Source organism: Zingiber officinale, chromosome 7B, assembly GCF_018446385.1.
Source record: "Zingiber officinale cultivar Zhangliang chromosome 7B, Zo_v1.1, whole genome shotgun sequence".
NCBI classification, from domain to species: Eukaryota; Viridiplantae; Streptophyta; class Magnoliopsida; order Zingiberales; family Zingiberaceae; genus Zingiber; species Zingiber officinale.
The window spans coordinates 90,478,510-90,489,515 of NC_055999.1; the positions used below are offsets into that span (position 1 = coordinate 90,478,510).

Here is an 11,006-nt window from a genome sequence, read left to right on the forward strand (position 1 = left end):
TTCCAATGATCCCAATACTAGTGAAGTTGTGGAAATTCAATCTCATGTGGAATTAGATTTAAATGATATTGTTAGTGATCCTAGATTACGAAAATCAATTGAAGAGTTTGATATTTCTATTCGAGATAAATCCGAAGAGAGTACTTGACTAGGGGGCCTTGCCAACCAATTGGGCATATCCAAAAAGATCTTTTGGTAATCAAGAAAGGAGTTTCCAAGAAAGTTGGTATAAAATATATCCATGGCTAGAATATAGCATATCAAAAGATGCTGCGTTTTGCTTATGGTGTTATCTTTTTAAACTATCAAATAAAGGAGGTCAATATAAAGAAGATGCCTTTGTAAAAATGGGATTCATTAATTGGAAAAATGCTTTAGAAAGATTTAATTTGCATAATGGTGCCGTAGATAGTTGTCACAATCATGCTAGAGTACGGTTTAAATCTTTTCAAGATTAAAGACATAGTGTTTCAAATATATTACGAGCACATGGGCGAGATATAGAGGTTTCTTATCGCACCCGTTTAACAGCAATGTTGGATGTTACGCGATTTCTTTTGAAGCAGGGACTGTCTTTCCGTGGACATGATGAGTCAAGTAATTCTTTAAATAGAGGAAACTTTCTTGAATTGCTTCAATGGTACAGTCAACAAAATAAGGAAGTTTCAAAGGTTGTTAATCAAAATGCTCCCGGAAACAATCAAATGATTTCTCCAGCAATTCAAAAAGACCTTACGCGTGCTTGTGCCTCTGAGATAACACTTTCCATAATCGAAGATATTGGAAACAATGTTTTCTCCTTAATGGTTGATGAATCTCGAGACATTTCAGTGAAGGAGCAAATGGGAGTTGTTTTGAGATATGTGAACAAAAGAGGACAGGTGATTGAACGATTCCTTACAATTGTACATGTATCTGACACTAGCTCTCATTCTTTGAAGGATGCTATCGATGCTTTATTTGTGAAACATGGATTATCATTATCTAGACTAAGAGGTCAAGGATATGATGGAGCTTCAAATATGCGGGGTAAATTCACTGGGTTGAAATCTCTCATTTTACAAGAAAATCCATATGCAAAGTATATTCATTGTTTTTCTCACCAATTATAGTTAGTTATTATTGTTGTTGCCAAGAGTAATCTCAATACAAGTGATTTTTTTTAACTATGTTACTATGATTGTCAATACGACGGGAGCATCATGTAAAAGGAGAGATCAACTTAGGCAAATTGAACATAATAGGATTGTTGCAATGTTGGAGGGTGGAGACATTAGTACGGGCAGTGGAAAAACTCAAGAAACTAATTTAGTAAGGCCAGGAGACACTCGTTGGCGATCACACTACTTGACATTGGGTCGTCTATTATCTATGTGGCCTTCAGTGATACACGTGTTGGAGAATATTTGTGATGATTTTAGTTCTTTTGATAGTAGAGGGGTTGCCAAAAGTTTGATTTAGAAAATGGAGAATTATGAGTTTGTTTTCATATTGCACTTGATGAAGATGATATTGGGAATGACACATGAGTTGTCACTTGTGTTACAACAAAAGGATCAAAATATTGTCCAAGCCATAAGTTTGATTGAGAGTGTGAAAGATCAATTTCAAATATTTAGGGAAGACGGATGGCATACAATTACAGATAAAGTCAACACATTTTGTGAGTTGAATGAGATCCCAGTGCCAGATATGAAAGACAATTGTTTGATTGGTGGTCGTAGTAGACGTAGAAGGCAAGTCATCACTAATTTGCATTATTATCGTGTGGAGATTTTCTATCAGGTATTATTTCTAAAAAATAAAATTTATTATTATTATATTCATCAATAAGATTTTTTTACTTATTAATTATTATTCTTGTAAATTACAATGTTAGGTTGTTGATTCAGTTATACAAGAGATGAATACTCATTTTTCAGAAGTTGGCACAGAATTGCTTAGTTGTATAGCATGTCTTCATCCAAGAAATTCTTTTTCTGAATTCAATGTTCAGAAACTTGTTCGACTTTGTGATTTATATCCTGAGGACTTCTCAACAAATGATTGTATAGTTATTGAACAACAACTTCAGAATTTCATTCATAATATACGACAGGATCCAAATTTTTCTGGAATTGAAAATTTGGGGAGTTTTGCTCAGAAAATTGTTGAAACTCTAAAAAATCAAGCTTATCCATTGGTTTATCGTCTAATTGAGATGGCATTAGTTTTACCAGTTGCGACCGCTTCTGTTGAAAGAGAATTTTCTGTGATGAAGACGATAAAGATTGATTTACGTAACAGAATGGGAGACGAGTGGATGAATGAAAGTCTAGTTGTATACATCGAGAAAGATATCTTTTCAACAATTGAAAATGAGCAAATATTGCAGCGTTTTTAAAAGATGAAAAGCCGCAGAATGCAGTTGCCTCCTCTTTCTTATCCAACGACCACCTGATATGTCACCAAGTGTTAACCAATACTTCAATAAGCAATAGCCTAATTGCAATTTATTAATTTAGTATTTTATCTTTTTATGATGCCAAATTTAACTTTTTGTTATTAAATATATTTATTATGTTACAAAAGATATTCTGTTAGCCCTCGTTAAAATTTATTTCTGGATCCACCCCTGCATATACATGACTTTATTTTTAATTATTTATTTATGTACATTATGGAGAGGTTTTTTAAACCTAAACATTTTCGTGAGAGTTCTTCCAATGATTCTAATACTAGTGAAGTTGTGGAAATTCAATCTCATGTGGAATTAGATTTAAATGATATTGTTAGTGATCTTGGATTACGAAAATCAATTGAAGAGTTTGATATTTCTATTCGAGATCAAGTCCGAAGAGAGTACTTGACTAGGGGGCCTTGCCAACCAATTGGGCATATGTATCCAAAAAGATCTTTTGGTAATCAAGAAAGGAGTTTCCAAGAAAGTTGGTATAAAATATATCCATGGCTAGAATATAGCATATTAAAAGATGCGGCGTTTTGCTTATGGTGTTATCTTTTAAAACCATCAAATAAAGGAGGTCGATATAAAGAAGATGCCTTTGTAAAAATGGGATTCATTAATTGGAAAAATGCTTTAGAAAGATTTAATTTGCATAATGGTGTCATAGATAGTTGTCGCAATCATGCTAGAGTACGGTTTGAATCTTTTCAAGATCAAAGACATAGTGTTTCAAATATATTACGAGCACATGGGCGAGATATAGAGGTTTCTTATCGTACCCGTTTAACAACAATGTTGAATGTTACGCAATTTCTTTTGAAGCAGGGGTTGTCTTTCCGTGGACATGATGAGTCAAGTAATTCTTTAAATAGAGGAAACTTTCTTGAATTGCTTCAATGGTACAGTCAACGAAATAAGGAAGTTTCAAAGGTTGTTAATCAAAATGCTCCCGGAAACAATCAAATGATTTCTCCAGCAATTCAAAAAGACCTTACGCGTGCTTGTGCCTCTGAGATAACACTTTCTATAATCGAAGATATTGGAAACAATGTTTTCTCCTTAATGGTTGATGAATCTCGAGACATTTCAGTGAAGGAGCAAATGAGAGTTGTTTTGAGATATGTTAACAAAAGAGGACAGGTGATTGAACGATTCCTTGCAATTGTACATGTATCTGACACTAGCTCTCGTTCTTTCAAGGATGCTATCGATGCTTTATTTGTGAAACATGGATTATCATTATCTAGACTGAGAGGTCAAGGATATGATGGAGCTTCAAATATGCGGGGTGAATTCAATGGGTTGAAATCTCTCATTTTGCAAGAAAATCCATATGCAAGGTATATTCATTGTTTTTCTCACCAATTACAGTTAGTTATTATTGCTGTTGCCAAGAGTAATCTCAATGCAAGTGATTTTTTTAACTATGTTACTATGATTGTCAATACGACGGGAGCATCAAGTAAAAGGAGAGATCAACTTAGGCAAATTGAACATAATAGGATTGTTGCAATGTTGGAGGGTGGAGACATTAGTACGGGCAGTGGCAAAAATCAAGAAACTAATTTAGTAAGGTCAGGAGACACTCGTTAGGGATCACACTACTTGACATTGAGTCGTCTATTATCTATGTGACCTTCAGTGATACAAGTGTTGGAGAATATTTGTGATGATTCTAGTTCTTTTGATAGTAGAGGGGTTGCCAAAAGTTTGATTCAGAAAATGGAGAATTATGAGTTTATTTTCATATTGCACTTGATGAAGATGATATTGGGAATGACACATGAGTTGTCACTTGTGTTACAATAAAAGGATCAAAATATTGTCCAAGCCATAAGTTTGATTGAGAGTGTGAAAGATCAATTTCAAATATTTAGGGAAGACGGATGACATACAATTACAGATAAAGTCAACACATTTTGTGAGTTGAATGAGATCCCAGTGCCGGATATGAAAGACAATTGTTTGATTGGTGGTCGTAGTAGACGTAGAAGGCAAGCCATCGCCAATTTACATTATTATCGTGTGGAGATTTTCTATCAGGTATTATTTCTAAAAAAGAAAATTTATTATTATTATATTCATCAATAAGATTTTTTTACTTATTAATTATTATTCTTGCAAATTACAATGTTAGGTTGTTGATTCAGTTATACAAGAGATAATACTCGTTTTTCAGTAGTTGGCACAGAATTACTTAGTTGTATAACATGTCTTCATCCAAGAAATTCTTTTTTTGAATTCAATGTTCAGAAACTTGTTCGACTTTGTGATTTATATCCTGAGGACTTCTCAACAAATGATTGTATAGTTATTGAACAACAACTTCAGAATTTCATTCATAATATACGACAGGATCCAAATTTTTCTAGAATTGAAGATTTGGGGAGTTTTGCTCAGAAAATTATTGAAACTCTAAAAAATCAAGTTTATCCATTGGTTTATCGTCTGATTGAGATGACATTAGTTTTACCAGTTGCGACCACTTCTGTTGAAAGAGAATTTTCTACGATGAAGACTGATTTACGTAACAGAATGGGAGACGAGTGGATGAATGACAGTCTAGTTGTATACATCGAGAAAGATATCTTTTCAACAATTGAAAATGAGCAAATATTGTAGCGTTTTCAAAAGATGAAAAGCCGCTGAATGCAATTGCCTCTTCTTTCTTATGCAACGACCACCTGATATGTCACCAAGTGTTAACCAATACTTCAATAAGCAATAGCCTAATTACAATTTATTAATTTAGTATTTTATCTTTTTATGGTGTCAAATTTAACTTTTTGTTATTAAATATATTTATTATGTTACAAAAGATATTCTGTTAGCCCTCGTTAAAATTTATTTCTGGATCCGCCCCTGACCATGGGAGAATTTGTGATTAGATCACAACTAGTGATTATCTGTACATGTGTAATTATGAATATATTGAAATTTTTCTAGTCATCGAATTGATGTATTCGGACACCATCAATTATGTAAAACTAGCACAGGTTATACTCTTTGGTTCTGCCAAGCAGCTATTTTCTCACTGGCTGGAGACATTGAAATGTCGAGAGTTAAACGTGGATGTTGGCTATCGTAACTAGTTCATTAGAGTGACTCGCTGTAAGATTTCATATGGTTCTCTATATATATATATATATATATATATATATATATATATATATGCGAAGTTCTTACTACAGCACGAGTGCAAATTTCCTTCAACTTGAGGTATACAAGTCATCTTGATCATGGAGACTTATACTTTGATATCTTAAGCAAGCATCTCATTGAGATGTGGACCCGGGATGATTGGGTATAAGTTGAAGTACCCGAATATTTTTGGATAGCCCACAGAGGATTCACCGCTCCTTGCGAGGAGATGTATACCCTATGGTTACTCGTTAGGATTATTACTCAAAGTCTTTAGTCAAAGCATCACATGTTAAGAGTGCGAGACTCTTGTACATATGTACAAATAATTTGAATCCGCAGAATGAGAAAATATTACTTAGGATAGGTGTGACGTAGTCAACCTAGTAGGGATAAGATACATAGTATTTATTAGATGAATGTCATTTTAGATTGAACTTGGATGATATTGTTAGTTTAATTCGATCGATGACATCAAATTATAATTTTTGATAATAAAAATAAATCAGAAATATTTGAATAAGGATAATAATTTATTCAAACCTTTCTGATTTCTCAAACAACTCAAGTGAGTTGCCTCCCAAGGTATTCATGGTGGCAAAAGATGAATACGTTCGCCTCCAGCGCCCCCGCCAATCCGTTCCAGGGTTAACACGGAGGAGGTAAATCACGGGCGGCTACCAGCCTTTGGAATAATGACTAGCACATAAGGGAAGTATTTACCTCGACTTTGTCGAGATTCAAATTCCAGACCTCATGATGTCATGATGACAAGCCTCCCAAGGTATTCATGCTCTCTCTAACTTTTGTGAATAATTTTGTTGTGTGAAATTCTGATGGTCAACCTACACAACGATTGCTCCTTTAAAAGAGATTTGCGTGGGATCCTTAGGGATTTTAAATTTCAAATTATGGATGATTATTAATCAATATCCGTGATTACTATAATCACTTATTTACATTCCATAATTAAATATCCATTGACGTACAATTATGTCCATTAACATATTGTAGAGATTAAAATAGATATTGATAAAATCCTTTACTACAAAGTTACAATCTTATCCTTTCAACCACACTATATTCCATATGGGTTATTGTCAAAATGAATTTACCCATAATTTTCATAACTCATTTGGACTCTAAAAATTTTTGAAACAATTTTTATATATAACTATAAATATAAATGATTTAAAATAGCCGGCTGGTTTTCTTTGGGTCCAGTCAATAATGGAAATTGAATTGAATATACTCTCTTTAATGAAAAATGGCGGATTCCTTGTTGAGCATTTATATAATTTAATTATCACATACACGACCCAATAAATCTGTATATATCTTTTGTTAGCATCCTATAAGATAGTTTTGGTGTGATGAATTAAATTAGGTTAGATTTTATTAGTATTTAACCTCTATGTCTAAGTGTTCAGAAATTTAGGAGCACAGGAAGTCGAACGAAAGATGCAGCTAGCGAGAAGGACGACACATACGAGAGTCGACAAGCTCGGTGCATCCGAAGAATGAGGTGCTGCGAAAGAATACGCGGGCGGAATGAGGAGGCGCTCGACATTTTCGAGGGACGAGAAGCCGGAGCGGAAGACTGCTAGAAGACTAGAAAATGAGTTCGGGTGAGCCCTATTCCAAATGACTGAGATCACCCAAGCGAGCGGAGCCGCAGCAGAAGACTTGGACCAATGCGAGCAGAATCGGAGCAAAAGAGTCGGGACCAAAAAAGTCAACAAAATGTTGACTTTTTGGGTCAGGGCACTCGGACTTGGTCCAGGCGCCCGGACGAATGTGACGTGGTTATCCCCCTCCAGGGACCTGAAACCCTTCCAGATGCCCCGACTAGTGCTATAAATACAACCCTAGTCCCAGAAGGTCATGCAACACTTGTAATTGATTCCATTTGAATTTAGCTTTGCATTTTGAGTGCTTTAATTGCTATAAGAGGCTTCTTCGCCTGAAGGAGACATTAGTGAGCTTTTCATCTTCCTTAGATTAACAACCTCCCCGGTTGTAACCAAGTAAACCTTTTGTGCCTCTTCCTTTCTTTATTTAGTCTCTTATTTATTTTATGCAAGTGTTGATTCTTATAAAGTTATAAAGTTCGAGGAAGGTTCATTTTCCTTTGCAGGGCTATTCACCTCCCTTCTAACCAGCCGCTAAGGGTCCTACATTTGGTATCAGAGTGGGTTCACTTTAGGAGGACTAACCGCCGAACGAAGAATACAAGATGGCCGAACCGAGCATCTACCCATCGAAGTTCGAGGGGGAATTCGTGAGTTGGAAGAAAAAGATGGAGGCATTCTTTAAGACAAATTTTGATTTACTTTTAATAATGAAATTCAGTTTTATAGCACCTAAGGGTAAAGAAGAATATCAATGGATGAAGAAGGAGCAAACCAACTTCGTGACAAACGACAAAGTAAAGTTTCACCTGCTTAGCGTTTTACCACCTCAAGAAGTCAACCGGATTGGAGCCTATGAGTCAGCCAAGGAGCTCTGGGAGAAATTACTGGAACTACACGAAGGGACCTCGGAAGCAAAACTCGCGAGACGGAATTTGCTCAAGAGCCAGATCAGCAACATCAAGTTAGAAGAAGGTGAAACCGTTGCACACCTTCACTCAAGAATAAAAGAACTCATCACCGAACTCACGAATCTCGAAGAAAAGGTAAGCAACAAAGATTCGCTAAGGTACGCGCTTAACATATTTCCTAGGACTACTGAATGGACATCATTAGTAGATGCTTATTATATATCTAAGGATCTTGAATTAAGTATGTTAGAATCATTATTTTCAACATTTGAAGTCCATGAAACAAGATATACAAATCCGAAGGAGCCAAGGTACAACGTTGCCTTAAAGGCAAAAATGGACGAATGAGACTCTTAATCTTCTCTCGACGATAACGAAATGACACTCATGGTAAGAAAATTTTAAAAATTATTTAAAACTAATAAATTTAATTAAGTGCAGGGTAATAAAAGGAAAAGAAAGATAAGATGCTACCATTACAATGAAAAAGGGAACGTAAAAGATAATTGTCCTAAATTAAACAACAAAGACAAGAACAAGGACAAGAAAAAGAATAAGAAGTTAGCCCAGACCAAGTATAATCTAAAAGCAACGTGGGATGAAATGTCATCTGAATCAGAGATAGAATCCCTCTCTAGACTTGCGCTAGTGGTAAGTCACCAAGAAGATGAAGACGAAGCAAGCTCATCCGAAATGAGCATCGAGAGCATCGATGAATGAGGAGCGACATCAGAATAAAGCAACACTTTAGGGGGAGCTTCATATTATGAGATCGACAAGGTAAGTTAGGTACGGTCTCTTCCTCTTGACAAGTTATTTCAGTTCATAAAAATGTTATCAAAAAATTGTTGTAAGTTAAAAAAAAAAATAAAGAGTTAAAATCAACCTTAGCTATATCTTATCGATTAGAAGATCTTGACAAAATAAAAATGGGAAATGAAAATTTAAAAATAGAAATAGAATATTTGAAGGAATGTGCATGCTCACATGTTCAAAATATTAGAAGATATAATGGTTTAAATTGGTATTTTAAATACCATAAAGACCAAATTAGGAAAATATCAGAGAAATATATTCCTAAGAAATTTTTGATTAATCCTGTAGGAAAGAATTTATTTTGGGTTCCAAAATCATATTTAGATTAATTATCTTTTGGGGGCTTTCAGAGATAAAATTAAATATTTACTTTCATTAAAAGACTTTGTCTAGAATTAGTTGTTGTTCCAATATCCAAGAAAGCCTAGTGCCTCACCACAACCTGAAAGCCAATTATTGAAATAAGTATTTAATTGACTAACTGTCAAGCATTTAATTGTTATAAAAATGCTTTCAATTGTTTGTAAAAAATTTTGTAAGAACTTAATTAGAAGTTAATTTTTCTAGAAAGATAACTTTATCACTTATCTGTAAGAAATTTTTAAATTTTTATGAATGTTAAATTTTTTAATTATTAACCAAAAAAAAATTAATGTGTAAAAGACTTTATTTTTGCTTAAAAATACTTTTAACTTCGTATGAAATTTTTTTTCTGCCTTATATATGTTAAATTTTTTTAAATCAAGATTTTTCGAAGCTTAAACTTTAATATTTTCTAGAATTTTTCCTTAGACTTTTATTTTTTTCAAATAGCATTTTTAAAATATATCATTTTTAATGTGATCAAAAGGGAGAGTAGTGAAGATTAAGTCTAGGGGGAGAGTAGTACAATTTAATTTTTGTACTTGCTAATTTAGTTACAAATTTTATAACTGTTATTTTGTAATTGTTATTTTTATAACTATTTACCCTAACTTAACTTGGGTTTGCTCATATTAAAAAAGGGAACATTGCTAGTACCCCAATATAGTTTTGATGTAATAAACTAAGTCATGTTAGATTCTGTTAGTATTTAACTCCTGTGTCTAAGTGTGCAGGAACTTAGGATCACAAGAAGTCGAGCGAAAGATACAGCTAGTGAGAAGGACAGCACGAATGAGAGCCGACGGGCTCGATGCGTCCGAGGGATGAAGTGCTGCGGAAGAGTACGCGGGCGGATGAGAAGGAGGCGCACAACGTTTCCGAGGGACGAGAAGCTGGAGTAGAAGACTGCTAGAAGGCTAAAAAATGGGTTCGGATGAGCCCTATTCCGGATAGCCAAGATCACCCAAGCGAGCCGAGCCGGAGCGGAAGACCTGGACCAATGCGAGCGGAACCGGAGCGGAAGAGTCGGGACTAAAAAGTCAACAAAATGTTGACTTTTAGGGTCGAGGCACCTGAACTTGGTCCAGGCACCCGGACTTGGTCCGAGCATCCAAACTCTAGGCGACAGGAACCCTTCTAGGCGCTTAGAGCATAATTTTATCCGGAATGTGACGTGGCACATTTCGTTACAACGGGGATAAAAGTTTATCCCCCTCTAGGTATCTGGAATCCTTCCAGGCACCCCGACCAGAGCTATAAATATAACCCTAGTCTCAGAAGGTCATACAACACTTGTAATTGATTTCATTTGAGTTTAGCTTTGCATTTTGAGTGCTTTAACTGCTGTAAGAGACCTCTCCGCTCGAAGAAGACATTAGTGAGCTTTTCATCTTCTTGGATTAACAACTTCTCCAGTTGTAACCAAGTAAACCTTTTGTGCCTCTTCATTTCTTTATTTAGTTTGTTATTTCTTTTATGCAAGTATTGATTCTTATAAAGTTATAAAGTTTGAGGAAGGTTCGTTCTCCTTTGTAAGATTATTCACCTTCTAACTGGACGCCAAAGGTCCTACAACTTTTAATTAGCATCAACAATTGATAAATTAAAGTTATGCATACTTTAATTAACTATATATAAATCTCTCATGTCTAAGGATAAAAAGAAATTTGTGAAAAATATATTTTTGGCAATAATATA

General features: G+C 34.7%; 2 protein-coding genes across 2 annotated transcripts in view; both read left to right on the forward strand.

Annotated features, from left to right (window-relative positions):
• The window catches only part of LOC122004531, a 45,953-nt gene extending 43,570 nt beyond the window's left edge, over nt 1–2,383 (forward strand). The window contains exons 2-5 of the mRNA XM_042559405.1: nt 647–881; nt 942–1,081; nt 1,620–1,785; nt 1,880–2,383. Coding sequence (XP_042415339.1) covers nt 647–881; nt 942–1,081; nt 1,620–1,785; nt 1,880–2,383 — 1,045 coding nt within the window. The remainder of the gene's footprint in view (nt 1–646; nt 882–941; nt 1,082–1,619; nt 1,786–1,879) is intronic.
• An 855-nt stretch (nt 2,384–3,238) lies between these two features.
• LOC122004532 (zinc finger MYM-type protein 1-like) lies at nt 3,239–5,068 on the forward strand. The gene is made up of 3 exons (XM_042559406.1): nt 3,239–3,857; nt 4,350–4,489; nt 4,700–5,068. Exons 1-3 carry the CDS (start codon nt 3,239–3,241, stop codon nt 5,066–5,068), a joined length of 1,128 nt encoding a protein of 375 aa, XP_042415340.1.
• Nucleotides 5,069–11,006: the final 5,938 nt, after the last annotated feature.